We start from the raw sequence: 19895 nt of genomic DNA on the forward strand, positions 1-19895 counted from the left end.
CAGATTCAGACAAAAACCGGTTGATTTGATGGCTGATATCAAAGCAATGTTTTATCAGGTCAAGGTATCAGAAAAGCATGTTGGCTATCTGCGATTTCTGTGGTGGCCCGATGATGATGTACAGCAAGATCTTGTTGCATACCGGATGAAGGTACATCTTTTTGGAGCCGTGTCGTCACTGAGTTGTGCAAACTTTGCATTAAGGAAAACTGCTGAAGATAATAAAGCTCTCTTTCCAGCAGAGGTGACAAACACAGTAAAGAACAACTTCTACATAGATGATTGTTTAAAATGCCTTCGGAACAGGAAGCAGTTCAGATGGTAAAAGACCTGACTGCAATCTGCCAAATGGGAGGATTCATGCTATCAAAATAGATCAGCAACAGCCATGCTGTATTGGCATCCATTCCTCAAGAAAACCAAACCAAAGAGATCAAGGAGTTGGACTTGGACAAAGACAATCTGCCAATGGAAAGAGCACTGGGATTGCGCTGGTGCGTTGAAACAGATGTGTTCAAGTTCAGAATTGCTGTACAGGAACGACCATATACTAGATATGGCATCTTGTCCGTGGTTGGCTCTATATACGACCTTTTAGGATTTCTAGCACAATTTACTCTGCCAGCCAAGCTGATTATGCAGGAACTCTGCAAGGAAAAACTTGGATGGGATGAAAATATACCCCAAACCTTCTCTCAGCGATGGACAGGATGGCTAACAGATCTCAACAAGATGAAGCCTACAAACTTTAGTCAAATCAGATATGCACAGCTGCACCACTTTTCAGACACCAGCGAAAGTGGCTACGGTACTGTTTCAAATCTAAGATTCAAAAACGATAGCAAAGAGGTGCATATTGCGTTCATAATGGGAAAATCCAGAGTGGCACCATTAAAACAAATAACGATTCCCAGAATGGAGCTTACAGCTGCAGTCCCAGCTGTCAGAGTTGACACAATGCTGTGAAAAGAATTACAGCTTCAACTGGACAAATCCATCTTCTGGACCGATAGAACAATGGTGCTTAAGTACATCAACACTAAACCAAATGCTTTCAAACATTTGTAGCAAACAGGATCACTTTTGTAAGGGATGCTACTGATGTATCACAATGGAGATATGTTAGCACAAAGGAAAATCCTGCAGATGAAGCCTCTAGAGGACTAACAGCAGACTGCTTCTTAAGCTGTAAAAGGTGAATCAAGGGACCAGAGTTTCTCTGTAAGCCAGACAGAGAATGGCCAAAACCTCACTTGGAATCTGCAATCTCTGCTAATGATCCAGAAATCAAGCAAGACATCACAATGAATGTCATTTTCCAAAATCCATTGAACCCCACAAACTCTCTGATCACCTATTTCTCATCATGGAGGAATCTGAAGACTGCCGTAGCTTGGCTTCTTAAAGTAAACACAACATAACATAACATAACAACACTTTATTGTCACTCGGCTTTTTACACCGAACGAAATTTCAGCAGTCACACAAAACACAGCAAAAAAGAAAAGAACACAGGACACCCGACCCCAACACAAACATCCATCACAGTGACTCCAAACACCCCCTCACTGTGATGGAGGACACAAAACTTCCCCTCTCTTCCCCCCTCGACCCCTACCGAGGCAAACGACACGAACAGCCCCCGCAAGGGGATGGAAGGCCCCGCGGCCGAGCCGCACCGGGCACCGAAACGTCCCGCGGCCAAGCCGCGCCGCGCTGGCGATGTTAAGTCCAGCGGCCAAGCCTCGCCAGGCACTGAAACGTCCCGCGGTCGAGCCGCACCGGGCACTGAAACGTCCCGCGGCCGCACCGGGCGATGTTAAGTCCAGCGGCCGAGCCGCACCGGGCACCGAAACGTCCCGCGGCCGAGCCGCACCGGGCACTGAAACGTCCCGCGGCCGACAACACTCTTGCAGCTGACTCGAAGGAGAAAGGAAATTCAAACTGCTTGAAAAAGATCCTGGCAAACTGTAAGAAAAGGTTGAGAAGGAGATGCAAGTCTTTAAAGCAACACTCAGCGGGCAATGTTTATGTCCTGAAGATCTTTCCCAGGCAGCAAGCGCAATCATCTCTTTCAGTCAAAGGCAAAGATTCGAAGAAGAACTATCAGGACTAGAAGCTGGTAGTAATGGTGTGTAAAAACAATTTTTAATACATTTTTTTTTTTTAATTAAAAAATTTAAAAAGCCAGGGGCCACAGTCTAAGAATAATAGGGAGGCCATTTAAAACTGAGATGAGAAAAAACTTTTTCTCCAATGCTGTATTCTGCAATCTGGTATTTTGCACTATGTGGTTGTGAATTTGTGGAATTCTCTGCCACAGAAGGCAGTAGAGGCCAATTCACTGGATTAATTTAAAAGAGAGTTAGATAGAGATCTAGGGGCTAGCGGAATCAAAGAATATGGGGAGAAGGCAGGCACGGGTTACTGATTGTGGATGATCACCCATGATCACAATGAATGGTGGTACTGGCTGAAAGAGCCAAATGGCCTCCTGCACCTATTTTCTATGTTTTACCACATAGTGCAAAATACCAGATTGCAGAATACAGCATTAGAGAGAGTGCAAATAACAAAGTGCAAGGTCTGCAATGAGGTATTTTGGGAGATCAGAATTGCATCCTATCTTATGAAAGGACCATTCAGTAGTCTGATAACAGTGGGGAAGCAGCTGTTACTCTTATGGAATTTCAAAAATTTGCATCTTCTGCCCAAAGGCTGTAAATAGCTCTTGATATTGGCTGCTTTCCTGAGATTAAATAATACTCTATGTAAATACAATCAAATCAAACTCGAGTAGTTCACAGTGGAAGACACCAGCAACGCGCCTGAAATTCAAGAGAGTCGGGATGGAAGTAAGTGGAGTGGCTATTACTAGGGGGAAGGTGCTTGGGAAGCTGAAAGGGCTGAAGGTGGATAAGTCACCTGGATCGGATGGACTGCACCCAAGGGTTCTGAAAGAGGTGGCTGTAGAGATTGTGGAGGCATTGACAGTGATATTTCAAGAATCACTAGAGTCGGGAGTGGTCCCAAATGATCGGAAAATTGTCAATATTACCCCGCTGCACAAAAAGCGAGTAAGGCAGAATAGTGGGAACTATAGGCTGGTTAGTCTGACTTCAGTGGTTGGTAAGATCTTAGTCCATTATAAAAGATGAGGTTACGGAGTACTTAGAAACTCACGATAAAATAGGCATGGTTTAGTGAAGGGGAGGTCTTACTTGACAAATTTGCTGGAATTCTTTGAAGAAGTAAATAGCATGACAGACAAAGGAGAGTCAGTGGATGTTGTTTACTTAGATTTTCAGAAAGTCTTTGATAAGGTGCCACACATTAGGCTACTAAGGAAGATGAGAGGGGGCAGATCGGCTGGATGGTAGAAGACAGAGTGGCAATAAAGGGGGCTTTTTCTGGTTGGCTGCCAGTGACTAGTGGAGTTCCGCAAGTGTCGGTGCTGGGGCCGCTGCTCTTCATGTTGTAAATCAATGATTTGGACAAGGGGATTGAAGGCTATGTGGAAAAATTTGCGGATGTTCTGAAAATAGGTGGAGGGGCAGTTAGTGTAGAGAAAGCAGAGACTGCAGAAGGACTTGGACAGGCGAGGAGAATGGGCAGAGAAGTGGTAAATGGAATATAGTATAGCAAAGTGTGGAGTCATGCGCGAGCGGCGAGTGCGGCCTGGGGGGGGGCTGCGAGCGCGCGGGGGGGGGGCGAGAGCATCCCGGGGAGCAACTGCGCCACCGATGACCAGACGACGACCGAAAACCGGAATGCGGCCCGGCAGGCCAAACTCACCCCATATGCCTCCCAGAGGACTGCGGTGAAGCCGGGTGGTGAGACCTATCTGGGCCGAAGGAGCCGCGGCGATGGGGGCCTCAGTGGCGTTGGGGCCTCGTAGCCGATGAGCGTGAGATTCATAGATAATTGATGCAGGTGTAAGCCATTCAGCCCTTCGAGCCAGCACCGCCATTCAATGTGATTATGGCTGATCATCCACAATCAGTACCCCGTTCCTGCCTTCTCCCCATACCCCTTGATTCCGCTAGCCCTAAGAGCTCCATTTAACTCTTTTGAATGCATCCATTGAATCGGCATCTACTGCCTTTTGAGGCAGCGAATTCCACAAGTTCACAACTCTGTGTGAAAAAGTTTTCCTCATCTCAGTTCTAAATGGCCTACCCCTTATTCGTAAACTGTGGCCCCTGGTTCTGTACTCCCCAACATCGGGAGGGGAAGATAATGAAGGACCCAGCTTGAGGGGACCGCTGTGAAGAACAATGGAGGACCCGGCGTGGGGGGACTGCCATGAGGGAAGGTGCGAGAACCAAGGGGGACCTAGTGGGGGGAAGGGGGGGCACTCTAGTTTAAAATCCTCTGCCCAGGGGATAAGTCTGTGTTTGTTTGTTCTGGTGAAGACGCTGTGCACACACGCTTGTCTTTTTCCTTTTGTTTTCACTTTTAATTTCATGTTTTTGTGTACCTTGTGTGTTGTGACTGTCAGCAGGCCAATTTCCCTCCGGGAATGAATAAAGTGTGTATCGTATCGTTTCCAAGGCAGTGTAATCTTTAGATGGAGTCAATGATGGGAAGTCTGATCTGTGTGAGGGGCTGGGCTACATCTACAAGTCTCTGCAAGTTCTTGCTGTCTTGGGCAGAGCAGTTCTCAAATCAAGCGGTGATGCAAACTGACAGTATGCATCTAGAGAAGTTTGTAAAACTCATTGGAGATGTGCCGAATTTCCACCGTCTCCTCAGGAAGTAGAAGTATTGGAGTGCCACCTTGGCTGTCGTTTCAATGTGATTAGTCCACAACAGATCATTGGTAATACTAACGCAAAGGAACTTTAAGTTCTCAACTGTTTCCACTTTGGCGCCATTGATGTTAATTGAGGATGTACCCCACCACACTTCCTGAAGTCAAAAACTAACTCCTTGTCTAAACTCTACATCTCTTCCCTGTACCCTGCCTATTTGTTGTTCATGCTCTGGCCCACCACAGTGGTGTCATCTGCAAACTTTTAAGTTATAGTTAATGTGGCCGCACAATCATGATTGTATTGGGAGTATAGTAGGGGACCTACCTCTTCGGATCGTTCCCCTTGTGGTGAAGAGGCTTGCGTGCCCCTATGATTCCGCGAGCGATGCTGTCGGAAGCACTAGCTTCTGGTAGGGCCACCCATGGTGGTAAAGTCGAGGATGAGGGTCCAGACTAAGAAAGATCCAACGTACAAGACCTCAACGGCGGACCAGGCGGACAAAGTTATCTTGAACTCAACGGCTGTGAAGGCAGATGAAGGCTGCAACAAATCTATCAGCTCCAATCGTCTTGGTTTCCTTGCCATTGGAATTAGTTGATTGAATTGTGAAGGACCGTGTGCTTCTTGGAGTGCAACATCAAGTACACGTTAAACAAACACACGCACAGGCGTCTTCGTTCGGACATCAGAACGTAGACCATCATCCTCGACCTCGAGGGATAGCCACGACTGAGGGGGACCTAGAATGCATGCTCTCTGGGTATTAATTAGCCCCATGTGAAAGCTTGGAGCATGACTAGTGATTTATACAGATTCATTGTTGTACAGAAGAATACCTTCACTTCATTCACTGCAATGGTATTTCAAATGCTAACTTTCCTCATGTTCTTTGTTTCAGTTTTAATGCATGCTATTGTACTTTGGGGTTATTGGTCCATTTATAACATTTACTCTTTTTTAAACTTTTGGATATTTGGCAAAATCTTCTAAGAACTTTTTGATGCATTTCCCAAAAATCAATAATAGATAAATCTATTTAATTAGGCACTGTGCAATATCATGGTTTTTCATATAGAAATGCAATACAATATGAGTTATGTTAGGAAGATTTTTTAAAAAAAGTACCAGCTCGTAAATGAATAAGGATTTTTGTTTCATAATAATAAACATAGGATAAATTAATTATACGGTGCACATGTTTTTCTTGCAGGCTATTAAAGATTTTTATCTGGAATGGAAAGCAATGAAAGTGAAGGAACAAGAAGAGGCAGAGACTCAAGCTCAGTTCGAAGCAACGCAGAGTAAGAAACATCTGTGCTGTGTAAATAGAATTGTTTTTGTCACTGGAGAGAGCCCAGTCACTCGATAATGAACAACTATCAGTGAAAACTTGACCTACAGTATTTTACCATAACCTGTAGGCTGGGTAATCAATTCAAGAATCATCAAAGTATTTTAGCAAGCTCATTATTGTGTATCGCAGACAAAAATTAGCTCTGTAAATCTATTTTATAACAGGATCTGTTTAAGATGCATAAGATTGTCTTTAAACATACAGTATTTAGATAGCAGGGGAACAAAGGTTCCTCTGGATTTTCTAATATTCTTTATCTTTAATTTTGAGAAAATTTAGATTGAAACAATCTTAACATAATGCATGAGAGATATGGGCAACATAGCCCTTTCATTGCTTGCTCAGTCAGAACTGATCTGATTGTGTCCTCGACTCCATTTTTCTGCCAGCACCCCATAACCTTTGATTTTGTTATAGCCCAAAATATATTCGATGATTCCTCCACAGCTCTCCGGATTAACGAATTCCCAGGATTCACAACTCACTGAGAGAACAAGTTCCCCATCTCTATCTCTGCCTTAAGTAGACAACCCTTCTGAAGCCATGTTCCCATATTCAATATTCCCCCACAAGGGGAAACATTCTCTCAACATCCATCTTGTCAGAACATAGAACGTATCTTGTTGTGCTCCCTCAGATTGCTTTTTCAATAAGATCATTCCTTATTCTTTCACACAGCTGTGAGTGTAGACACAACCTGCTCAGCTTTCTCTCTCTGAAATTTAGAATCATGAAATTCCTCTTTTCAATTATTCACTTTTGAGAAAGATGTTTGAAGGGTCTTGTTAGTTTTCTGATTAATGTGTTTAAAAGAAAGCCTCAAGGCTTGAACATGATGGGATCTGAATACTGTGTCAGCCAGAGAATATAGGATGTTAAATTTGCAAAATGTTGTATATTAATATCTTATTTGGTTAAAATGTATTTGTTTCCATCTGCATTAAAAATTACATTGGTACTGGTTTTCCACACTGCTATTCTTAACAATGTGCTTTGTGTCTGCAGTGATTTCGGAATAAATTAATTCTTGTTGAATTAATATTAATTATTGTAATGTACACCACTGAATTAATTAGATCAGTTTTCTAAATGTATGCACTAGAACCAGAGAATTTGGAAAAGAGCTCCACAGTTAAGAGGACTTTTACTTCTAAGTACTTTATTCTCAAGAATAATATTGCATGACAACTTTCAAACTTATTGTCGCAAATTAAAATCATATTGCTGTAGGACACATAAAATTGCTAATACAGCCTGGGCACCATTAATTAAATAGGGTGATGCTATGTATCTTATAAATGTTTGTTGTTTTCTTAACGTGAGGAATCATGGTTGGGATGCACAGTTAATGGTAGCATTAACATCTTTTTGAGAGGGTAAATGCAAATCATGTGGATTGGCATGGAGCTGTGTTATACTGCCTGTTTTTCATGACCTAATTGCTAATCTGTCTGCATGTCTATCTGCTTTAAAACGGAGACTGTGCACAGTGTCCTCTAGGGACAGAAGTAGTACAGTGGTCGGGAATTCGAGGCAATTTGCAAATTGAGGGAATGCAACATGGGGTCTCATTAAAGCAATGTGTTGCAGCAGAAGACAAGAGGTGTGAATAGATAATCTGCTGATTCTAAATATTATCCTACTGGGTGAATCTTTGCATAGACATTGTGAGCTATGATGTTATGTCTGCAGTTTTCTGAGATTTGTTGGCAGTTATCCATTTCTTTGTTGAGAGGAAATTTAAAAAATAAGAAGGCCCCTTTACCTTGGAGCAATTCAGTTTCTCTGTACTGCAGCTTTTGAAATGTTATTATTGAAGATAAAAATGGCATTTGTCAGTTATGTTGTGTTGTCATCTAAGTGTATGTGCGAGCTGTAACTTATTTGTCAGTTTAAAAAAAATGCAAAAAAGCTTTTCTATTGATCTTTCAACAGAATATTTTTTAAGCTGAAAAGCCATTTTATACCTTGCAGAAGACAAAAGGCCAAAAGTAAAGAAACCAAAATCTGAGTTCCCAGAGTATACAGCCCCTAATTCTGGAGGTATTGCCTATGTACCACTACACGAGGAAGCTTCTACTATTGAGGAGATTGAGGAGCAAATGGCAGACTGGCTGGATAGCAGGCCTCGAGCACAGAAGAAGGTAAGTCGTAAAAAACAAATGCATTAAAAATGTCATGTTTTATTTGTGGTAAATTTTTGCATAGCCAACGTGTAACATACTGTAGAAGTTTAGCAAGCTAAGTGGAGATTTTAGTTTGAAGTTAAATATTTGTAAAAATGCTGCAGGCAGTTGAACACTGCAATATTTTTTTTGTTTTACCTGCCTGTTTGTTAAGATGCTTTCATTTATGTACATGATTTTAAACTTATTTATACATGTTGCACAATTGCATGCAAATTAATTGATTGTATACAAAAATGCATTGCATTTTAAACATATGTATCACTGAATGATTCTAATCAAACTTTATTCAAATATTAATATTAATAATTTGTTCTGACCTTTCAAACTTTCCAAATTGAGCATTATCTAATAACAAGATTCAAAGAGAAAACTACATAATCTTAGCATTTCAACTCCAAACTCTTTTTTTACATATAGACCACTTGGCAGATATTATTGAATAGATAAATTCCATTTTGTTAAAATATGCAGAAGTTATAATTTGAAGAATAAGATATCTGAGCAATATAATATGGATTTGTTATTAGTGTTGTAAAGCAGAGGAATCTAGGCGTACAGGTACTATTACATTGCATGTGGTAGCCATTGGTACAAGTTGTAGCCAACTGGTTAAAACAAAAAGATACCTATAATGCATTGATCAATGAAAGCTGAAGCTTTTTCTATTGAGTTTCTTCAGACTTTGAAGGTGTTGGAAGAAAAGATTGGTTATCTTTGAAGTACCATAGTATGATAAGCATGTACACTTGTTTAGTTGTACCATTTCCATTCCCCTATTCCTAGAGTCTGCTTTTTATGTTGTGTCATGATCACACTAAGATTAAATTACTCAGGCATTTGTATTGTGATAACTACAACTCTACATCTGAGGTCTTAAAAGAGCACAGGGGCATAAATTTTGTCCTGCCCTACGCGACCTGGTTTCAGAACATCTTACAGCCTGACCAACTTTGCTTCAGTGCACAGACATGCTCCACATCAAAAGAGGCAGAGCATCCTTGTCTATGCCACGATTCAGAGGTGTACAGATGTTCTCACAAGGGTTTCTGATGGGTGTTCTGGTTTTATCCTCCATCCTAAAGGCATGCTGGTGGGTGAATTGGCTGCTGTAAATTATCTGCAAATGTAGGTAAGTGGCATAAAAAGTCAGAAGAATATTGATTAATACAACGAAAAGAATATACTACAGAGCTACCGGGATATATGGAACATGGGATGGTATGGACATGAATGAGAGATCTTGATCAGCTGGACAAGTGGACCAAGCAATGACAAAAGGAGTTTAATTCTAAAAGTGACATTTTGCATTTTGGGAAGTCAAACTAGGGCAGGACCTTCACAGAGAATGGGGAGTGTTGTAAAGCAGAGGAATCGAGGAGTAAAGGTATTGTTCTGTGAAAGTGGCCTCTCAGTAGATAGGGTGGTGAAGAAGGCTTTTGGTACGTTGGCATTCATCAGAGTATTGAGTTTAGAAGTTGGGATGTTATGTTACAGTTGTGCAAGATGTTGGTGAGGCCACAGTTGCGTATTGATGTCAGAGGAAGTAGTTATAGCAGGATGGCCAAAACTTGACAAAGGATGTTGCTAGGACTCGCGAGCCTGAGCTATATGGCGAGGTTGGGCAAGCTAGGACTTTATTCCTTGGAGTGCAGGAGGCTGAGGGGTGATTTTAAAGAGCTATATAAAATCATGAGGGACATTGTTAGGGTGAAGGCACAGTCTTTTCCCAGGGTAGGAGGAATCAAGAACTAGGCTTAAGGAGAGAGGGGAAAGATTTAGTAGGAAACTGAGAAACAACGGCGCGAACTCGTTGGGCCTAAGGGCCTGTTTCCACATTGATGAAAATATACTTTACATGGTGACTATGTTTGCAGTTGACACCCAAATTGTTCAGTTCGGTTAGTTTATTGTCACGTGTACCGAGGTAGAGTGAAAAGGTTTTGTTACATGTTAACCAACCAGTGGAAATGCAATACATGATTACAATCGATCCATTCACAGTGTACAGATACATGATAAGGGAATAATGTTTAGTGCAAGGTAAAGTCCGATAAAAGATGGTCCGAGGGTCCCCGACGAGGTAGATCGTAGTTCAGGACTGCTCTCTGGTTGCGTTAGAATGGTTCACTTGCCTGATAACAGCTGGGAAGAAACTGTCCCTGAATCAGGAGGTGCATTTTCACACTTCTATACCTTTTGCCTGATGGGAGAAGAGGGAGTGGCCAGGGTACGACTCGTCCTTGGTTAAGAGGCTGGCCTTGCCGAGGCAGTGTGGTATAAATGGAGTCAATGGAAGGGAGGTTGATTTGTGTGATCGTCTGGGCTACGTCCACATTATGATGCAATTTCTTGCCGTCTTGGATGGAGCTGTTCCCAAACCATGGTGTGATGCACCCCAATAAAATGCTTTCTACGGCCCATCTGTAGAAGTTGGTGAGGGGTGTTGAGGAAATGCTGAACATCCTCGGCTGCTTTAGGAGGTAAAGGCATTGGTGTGCTTTCTTGGACGTCGCTTCAATATGGTCCAGGAGAAGTCATTGGTGATATTTACTCCTAGGAATTTGAAGTTTTCAACCATTTCTACTTCAGCATTGTTACTGCAAACTGGGATATGTGTACCGCTTTGTTTCCTGAAGTCGATCACTACCTCCTTTGTCTTGCTGACATTGAGTGAGAGAGGTTGTTGTCTCGACACCAGAACACGAGGTTCTCAATCTCCTCCCTGTACTCCGACTGATATCCGGCCCACAATGGTGGTGTCATCTGTGAAAGTGAAGTAGATTCGAGATCAGCTGGGAAAGTGGATAAAGGAATGGGAGGTGGAAATAAACTTGGACAAGTGTGAAATGTTTCATTTTGGTAAATTATTCCAGGGCAGCACCTGCACAGTAAACGACGGGGGCAAATGGCAGAAGCCTGGAATATTATTGTAGAGCAGAGAAAGTGCTAACACTTTAAAAATTGCTGGAGTTGCTTTGACATTTTAAAGAATTTGAAAGTTATCATCTTCTCCATCTTGCTGAAACCAAAAATCTGTTTTGCAAAATAAAATATTTAAATGAGAAGTATTCTACATTGCTATCAAAATTATGACTGCAAAGTTATAGCATATGCTTCATCCTTTTGGAAGATATTTGTACTAAGCTGCAGCACTTGAGAATAACTGTCTTTCTTTAAATTTTAGTTTTTAAAAAATTAAAAAATAAGACATTTGTTAGGTCCTGTGGCCATAAGTTATTTGTAGTCAGCAATAACAAACATGCAATGGTAACTATTTTCTGTTAATTCCCATTGCAATATTTTCCTTGGAACAGTGAAAATTGAACAATGACCTGATTGAGTAAGAGAGAAACTTTTAACTGTAACTGAGGTGTATAAAACAAGTGGGTATGTTTTGAGTAACACGTTATGCAGCTTTATAAAAATATATTGATAAAACTGTTGGTGGAAAGTTTTTTTTCAGTTCTTGCACTGTTTATTGAAGAGGTAACTTGTCAACTTCTCTACATCAGCGAGACCAAGCGCAGGCTCGGCGAACGTTTCACTGAACACCTTCTGCTTAGTCCGTCTTAACCAGCCTGATCTCCCAGTGGCTCAGCACTTCAACTCCCCCTCCCATTCCCAATCTGACCTTTTGTCCTGGGCCTCCTCCATTGTCAGAGTGAGGCCCAGTGCAAATTGGAGGTACCGTGCCTCATATTTTTCTGGGTAGTTTACACCTCAGCGGTATGAACATTGACTTCTCTAACTTCAGATAGTCCCTGCTTTCCCTCTCTATCCCCACTCCCTTCCCAGTTCTCCCACCAGCCTACCTGTCACCGACTACATTCTATCTTTGTCTCGCACCCTCCCCTGACATCAGTCTGAAGAAGGGTCTCGACCTGAAACGTCACCCATTCCTTCTCTCCAGAGATGCTGCCTGACCCGCTGAGTTACTCCAGCCTTTTGTGTCTACCTAACTTTATAACTTGATGATTTTATTGTAATGGAACATTTTGGAAGTGACCATATTATGATGAAATTTTTGGTGAATTTATGTAATGTGGTTGGGTCTGAAGCTAGGGTCTTGAATCTAAATGGTGAATCTTTGAAAATATGTGGGGAGAGTTGACAGTGGTTGATTGGGGAAACACATTGAAATATCTGATAGTGGCCAAGAAATTGCTAGCATTTAAAGAAACGGAGCAAAATTTGCTCAAGAAAATGCATTTCATCCAACCAGTATCTGAAGAAGAAGCTTTGACCTGGGACATGAATTCTGTCATCCTTTCCATAAAAGTTGCATAACCTGACATGAGCCTATTTCATGGAAGCTGTAACTTCAATCCATTTTCCACCTTGACTCTATATTTCTTAATAGTCTTACCTGACAGTCTATCTATTTCAGGTTTTTTTTTATTTGATCTATCTTCAGTATTTACAACAAACAAGATTCCAGATCTTCACTGCCTTTGTAAAGGAGTACATTCTGACAGCATTCCTAAATAGCCAAAATCCCTGCATGAAGTTGTACCCCTGATCCAGACTCTACTGGAAATTGTTGTTCTCTATTACTTTTTATGTCTGCCCAATCAAATCATTCAATTGTTTTTGAACAGTTCAGTTATATTAAGCATTGATCTGCTAAATTTCAAGAGATTATGTCTGGTCTACACAAACATTCATCATTGTCATTCGGTTCTCAACCCCCAACCTGCAAATCAAGTATCAGCTTCCTGAGCTGCAGTGACCAGAACTAAATACATTACTTCAGATGAGTTTAACTAGAGTTTAATACAATTATGTCATTTTGTACAGCTTGCTGTATTCCATTTTCCATGAGATGAAAGCTAATGTTCTTTAGCCTTTTTCCAAAAAGAAATCATGTTCATTAGTTTTTCATTTCTCTGCGTGGAATCGTGGATCTTAGCTCCTCATAATTTACAAAATATCTTTCGAATCAAAAATGAAAACAAGTGATCACATTTGTATGAAGATATAATCCTTGAAATTTTGTTGATCTTGATAGTTAAAGGAAAACCCACAAAATTGGTTTTCCATGTTATCTATTTGTATCCATTTAGTTTAATACATTCATTTAGACTACATAGATATGACTTCAATTTCATTATTTAAGATATGTTTTACTTGTGTAGCGCTAAACCGTTAAGTATTTTATTGCGGGTTTTTAATGTTTCTCATCTATTTTTTTATATGAAAAAGGTGGTGACTCCTTTCTGTCGTCTGATTCAGAAACAAAGCTTCTCATGATCTGCCAATACAATATGTTAGATTTGTGACCTTGTCCCAGTGTACCATTTGAGCGTAAAGAGTTTGGGAAGGTGGGTCAGTGAATCCTCCTTGATGTAAAATGTGCAGTATTCTTGGAGATGAGACTGCAGATGCTGGAATCTTGAGGGGAAAAAACAGTGCTGGAGGAACTCAGTGGGTCGGGTAGCATCAATGCAGGGAAATGACCGGTCAACGTTTCGGGTCAGCACATTTTTTCTGACTAGTGGAGCTGGAGAAAGAAAACTGGCAAAGAGATGGGAGAAGAGCAAAGCCTGGCAAGTGGTGGTCAGGTACAGGCATTGGGGGGGGGGGGGGGGGGGGGGGGGAGGAAGTAAGGATAGTAACAAGAGCTAAAGGAGACAAAAGGATGCAAGTTACAGATAGGAGAGGAGTGAAATGTAACACCAGAGGGTGGGGTATGGGTGAAAGGGAAAAGTAAAATGAGGAAACTAGGCAATGGCAGAGCTGGGTGATGAGCACACGGAGGAGAAAGGGGCTGTGAGGCCAGGATGGTGGGAAATGTGCATATCTGAGAGGTATGGGGTAGATGGTTATGACTTGAAATTTGGAGAATTCAGTGTTCATACTGCTCGCTTGTAAGCTACCCAAGTGAAATACAAAGTGCTGTTCTTCCAGTTTGTATGTGCCTCGTTCTGTCAGTGGAGGCGGCCAACAACAGAAGTTAGTATGGGAAAGGGAGATAACTTGCGAGGCTGTCCCGCCTCGCCTCACTTTCCCAGTTTTCTTTTCTCTACTCCGTCAGTCCGAGGTAGAGTCCCAACTTGAAACATTGTCTGCCCATTACCTTCACTTTGTCTTTTTGCAGCATTCTTGTCCCTTCGAGATGATTCAACAACAGTTCAACAGTTCAACAACAGAGCTTTATTTGTCATTCGGTACCAAGGTACCGAACGAAACTACATAGCAGTCACACAAAAAAGAACACAAGACACATAACCCCAACACAAACGTCCATCACAGTGACTCCAAACACCCCCTCACTGTGATGGAGGCAACAAAACTTCCACTCTCTTCCCCACGCCCACGGACAGACAGCTCGTCCCCGACCGACCCGCAAGGGGGTGGAAGTCCCCGCGGCCGAGTCGCACCGGGCGCTGAAACGTCTCGCGGCCGAGCCGGGCGATGGAAGGCCCCGCGACCGAGCCTTGCGCAGCTAAGTCCCACGGCCGAGTCGCACCGGGCGATGTTAAGTCTAGCGGCCGAGCCGCACCAGCGATGAAAAGTCCCGCGGTCAAGCCGCACCAGCGATGAAAAGTCCCGCGGCTGAGCTGCACCGGGCGATGTTAAGCCCCGCGGCCGAGCCGCACCGGGCGATGTTAAGCCCCGCGCCGAGCCGCACCGGGCGATGTTAAGCCCCGCGCCGAGCCGCACCGGGCGATGTTAGGCCCCGCGGCCGAGCCGCACCGGGCACTGTTACGTCCAGCGGCCGAGCCGCACCAGCGATGTAAAGTCCCGCGGCCGAGCCGCACCGGGCGATGAAAAGTCCCGCGGCCGAGCCGCACCGGGCATTATTAAGTCCAGCGGCCGAGCCGCACCGGGCGATGTTAGGCCCCGCGGCCGAGCCGCACCCCGCGCCGTGAGGAAGAGACCTAAAAGAGAAAGGTTTCCCCCACCACCCCCCCACCCACACCACCCACACCACCACCCCCCAACCCCCACACCACCACCCCCCACACATACACAACCAAAAAAAAAAAAAAACCATCCCAACACCGACACACAACAAAAGAAAAAAGACGAACAGACTGCTAGCGAGCCGCAGCCGTTAGGCGCCACCACTTCCGCTTAGTTTAGTGAAAAATGGGGAATAAATGAGAAATTTTCGTTGGAATAATTGTTACTCATTGAAGAGGATGCCTATCTTGGATTAATATTTTTTCTGACATCCAAGTTTGGAGCCCCACAAGACTGTTCTGCTATTTTAAAAGATTATGGCTAATCTGATTGCAACCGCAACTCTCATATCCATCTGCCACTAAAACTGTTCACCCTCGTGCTTACCTTTGCCTTTAAAAAAAATCAAAGTATGCTTTCGCTGACTTTTGAGAGACAGAGTTCCAAAAATTTACCACTTTCAGGGAAAAAAAATCCTTATCTCATTCTTAAATGGGCAATCAAATATTTAAACAATGATCTCCTCACTCTGGATTCTCCCACAAAAGAGAATATCCTTTCAACATCCGCCCTATGAAGATCCCTCACAGTCATAGAGTTGTGCAGTGTGGGAACATGCCTTTCGTCCAACTCGTCCATGCTGACCCAAGTGCTGTTCTTCCAGAATACAAAGTGTTGTTCTTCCAGTTTGCATGTAGAATAAGGGAATCAAGAATCAGAAGGCATAGGTTTAAGGTGAGAAGGGAAGAATAGCCAACAAATCTTACCACACCATATGTTATCTCCTGCACCCTGATCTTTTAGTTTCTGTATTGACATTTGATGCGGCATCATATGGAAATCTTGGACATTCACAGATTCCCTTTAATCCATTTTACCCCAAAGTTCTCCAGTAATTTGCCAATATTTTCAAAAGACCATGTTTGTGTAAGTATTTTAATTTTTTAGAAACTGTCACAAAATGGGTCATTTTGGTCTGTCATATCCATGCCAGCCATGAACCACCCGACTATTCTAACTTCTGTATACTTTATGATATCTTTTGAGAACATTTTTCTTATCACAGCATTAAGCTATCTAGCTTGCAATTTCCTGCTTTGTTTCCCTTCCATTCTCTCAATTTTCCAATTTCATGAAACCTCTGAATTTTGGAAAATTTATACCAAACCAACAACTATATATAGACACACGAAGCTGGAGTAACTCAGCGGGTCAAACAGCATCTCTGGAGAAAAGGAATAGGTGACGTTTCGGGTTGAGAGGGGTCTAGACCCGAAACGACACCTATTCATTTTCTCCAAAGATGTCGTTTGGCCCGCTGAGTTACTTCAGTTTTTTGTCTATCTTTGGTTTAAAACAGCATCTGCTGTTCCTTCCTACACAACAACTATATAAACCTACCTAACAATTTGCTTCCGTGATAATTTGTAATTTTCCTAAGTAACTCATTGCCTTCCAATTCCCAATTTACTGTTATTTCTCAGATACTATTTTTATTCTACATTGAGCCTTATTACAAAATACATGTTTAAATTCAGCTGCCATCTCCTGTTTCCCTATTATTAACTTCTCGGTCACTTTGTTAGCTCTTTATTAAAGATCTGTGGAAACTCGTGGTAACATTTTACATATGTTTCAACGGCACAATACCTGAACAAATGATTTTTAAAATATAGTTGTGAATTATTTGTGATGGTTTACTTTTCATTCTATTATGTGTCATCTATCAATGTTAGTATGGACCTCCTGGCTTGTGAAATGATTAAACAAATCTGTAGGTTGTGGATGACACAAAAAATTGCTGGTGGTATAAATAGCAAAGAAGTTTTCCTAAGGCCACAGCAGGATATTAATGGACTGGAGAGTTGAGTGGAGTAATGACAGACTGAATTTACGCATAGGTGCTTATGTATTTTGGGAGATTACATTTTTGGGTAGTGAAGAAGGCATAATTGTCATTCTTACCTTTAGCAGGCATGGTATTTATCTTCTATCTATATACTAAAACTCTCATCTTGTTGGTTTGTCAGTTTGTTTGTTCCTGAATTACAACCAAAACGGTACATGATAGCGTGACAATTTGAGGCCCACCTTACTGACCATCGTCCAGTGCTATGGAAGAAGTTTCATTCAAATTGGTGTTATATTTTTAAAGTTATTCACATTTTAAAGTTTAAAAAAACGCGCATGCGGCCCTGTTGATCTGGTACTTACGTAAGATGGCTGCCGCAGGGTTCAGCCGCATAACTCCTGGGGGCGGGTTTGCTGGCTCCGTAGTGGCGGGAGTGCAAGGCCTGGTGCCGGGGGAAGTTGTGTGCCGTTTTGGTCGCCAAACGATATGAAAAATGTGATTGCACTGGAGAGGGTGTAGTGGAGATTTACCAGCATGGTTCCAAGTTGGAAGGCTTTAGTAATAAAGAGAGATTGGATAGGCTGGGTCAGTTTTCCCTGGAGTGAGGAAAGCCGAGAAGCAAATTAGATTAGTGTAGATGAGTACAACAGTCAGCGTGGATGCGGTGAGCCGAAGGGCCTGGATATCTTGGACTCGATAATTATGATATTAATGCAGTTATCAACAAAAAATATATACTTTCAATACATTTAATTGCACATCTTGATGCTCAATACTATTGGATGGTCTTTTACCTAGATAAATTACTCTGGGTATTTATTCACAAAGTGCTGGAGTAACTCAGCAGGTCGGGCAGCATCTCGGGAGAGAAAGAAAGGTTGACATTTCGGGTCGAGATCTGCCCGACCTGCTGAGTTTCTCCAGCACTTTGTGAATAAATACCTTCGATTTGTACCAGCATCTGCAGTTATTTTCTTAAATTACTCTGGGGAGCATTTGAGCTATTTTTTAACTTTTCAGTATGCAAAACATGCTGCATAAAATGCTGTTGATTTCTCAGTTGGAGTGTGATGACATGTGTTGTAAATGGTGCCTTCAAGTTGTATATCACTATATTGCTGTGCTGCTGACTTTGCTGCTTTCCTAATATCGGAAAAAGCACTCGCTATTGAAGACTAATGAATGGATTAGAGATGTTATTTTAAAAGTCGTAAAAAGAAATGCTTCAGTAAATTTGATGCAGCCATGGTTGCCAACAAGCATCATGGTTGACATCATAGGCTCAATGTCTCATTAGTAAGATGTCAAGAGTAGATAAGAACCAAAGACTTAGCAAATATTTATGTCAATGAATTGATTGTTGCAGTTGTCGCTTACATAAGTAGCCTCAACTCTTCAATGTTGAAAGTTTGTTGTTTTGCCCAAGGAAATTGCTGTTTGTTGAAGGTACCTCAATTTAACAATGAAGTGAACAGCAATTCTTGGACTCAGTAGTTAATTACAGAACGTACTAGCTTACATTTTATGAAAGTGTAGACCAAGTGGACCCGTTGGGCCCAAAGCTCTCCTGCATTGGTGCAGCACCCTCTCCTCTCCCTCCCCTCCCTCCTCCCCTCCCCCTCCTCCCCCTCCCCCCTCCTCTCCCTCCCCTCCCCCTCCTCCCCCTCCCCTCCCCCTCCTCCCCTCCCCTCCCCTCTCCTCCCCTCCCTCTCCTCCCCTCCCTCTCCTCCCCTCCCTCTCCTCCCCTCCCTTCCCTCTCCTCCCCTCCCTCTCCTCCCCTCCCTCTCCTCCCCTCCCTCTCCTCCCCTCCCTCTCCTCCCCTCCCTCTCCTCCCCTCCCTCTCCTCCCCCTCCCTCTCCTCCCCCTCCCTCTCCTCCCCCTCCCTCTCCTCCCCCTCCCTCTCCTCCCCCTCCCTCTCCTCCCCCTCCCTCTCCTCCCCCTCCCTCTCCTCCCCCTCCCTCTCCTCCCCCTCCCTCTCCTCCCCCTCCCTCTCCTCCCTCCTCCCTCTCCTCCCCCTCCCTCTCCTCCCCCTCCCTCTCCTCCCCCTCCCTCTCCTCCCCCCTCCCTCTCCCCCTCCCTAGGAGATAGATTTTAACTTTAAAATGTGAATAGCTCTAAAAATATAACACCGATTTCAATGAAAACTTCCATTAGCATCAAAGGGACGATGGTGAGTAAGGTGCGCCTAAAATTGCCGCACTATCATGTTCCATTTTGGCTGTAGTTCAGGAACAAACAAACAAACCAACGAGAGTTTTAGTATATAGAATATGTCTCTTATCCAATGTTTGAAGGCATAGTGCAGCTTGTTAGCTTAACGAAAGTCTTAATTTTTCCTTTGATGTATTTGAAAAATGATTGATTCTTCTAAACCAAATTCAAATAAAGTTCTTTAAGCTTCGAATAGATATTCCAGCTTCCCAGGACCCACGCCAATTCACTTGTCACAGAAACAGGTCCACAGCAGATGCCATCTCCCTGTCCATGCACTCATTCCTGGAACATCTGAACATTGAGGACACCTATGTCCGACTTCTAAGTATTGACTATAGCTTTGCCTTTAGTACCATAATTCCAACCAAACTCAGCAAACCCTCTCTGCAACTGGATCCTTGACTTTCTGACCCATAGACCGTAATCATTATTGAACAGGTGCTTCATTCCAGATCTTCCTATCCACTTCATTGTGGGCCTTGACATTTTATTTATTTGCACTTTTTCCGTAGCTGTAACACTATATTCTGTACTATATTTCCTTTATCTTTTTACACTTCCTTTTGAACCTGTGTATGGTATGATTTGCCAGGATAGCATGCATTACAATGTTTTTCATTTGT

At 42.8% G+C, this 19895-nt stretch overlaps 1 protein-coding gene across 2 annotated transcripts in view; it reads left to right on the forward strand.

Annotated features, from left to right (window-relative positions):
* Positions 1 to 19895, forward strand: part of dnajc1 (DnaJ (Hsp40) homolog, subfamily C, member 1) — a 98033-nt gene that overhangs the window by 56108 nt on the left and 22030 nt on the right. For both annotated transcript variants that reach the window (XM_078427710.1, XM_078427702.1), the window contains exons 7-8: positions 5968 to 6058; positions 8086 to 8255. In XM_078427710.1, coding sequence (XP_078283836.1) covers positions 5968 to 6058; positions 8086 to 8255 — 261 coding nt within the window. The remainder of the gene's footprint in view (positions 1 to 5967; positions 6059 to 8085; positions 8256 to 19895) is intronic.

This window comes from Rhinoraja longicauda, chromosome 2 (assembly GCF_053455715.1).
Source record: "Rhinoraja longicauda isolate Sanriku21f chromosome 2, sRhiLon1.1, whole genome shotgun sequence".
In the NCBI taxonomy this organism is placed as follows: domain Eukaryota; kingdom Metazoa; phylum Chordata; class Chondrichthyes; order Rajiformes; family Arhynchobatidae; genus Rhinoraja; species Rhinoraja longicauda.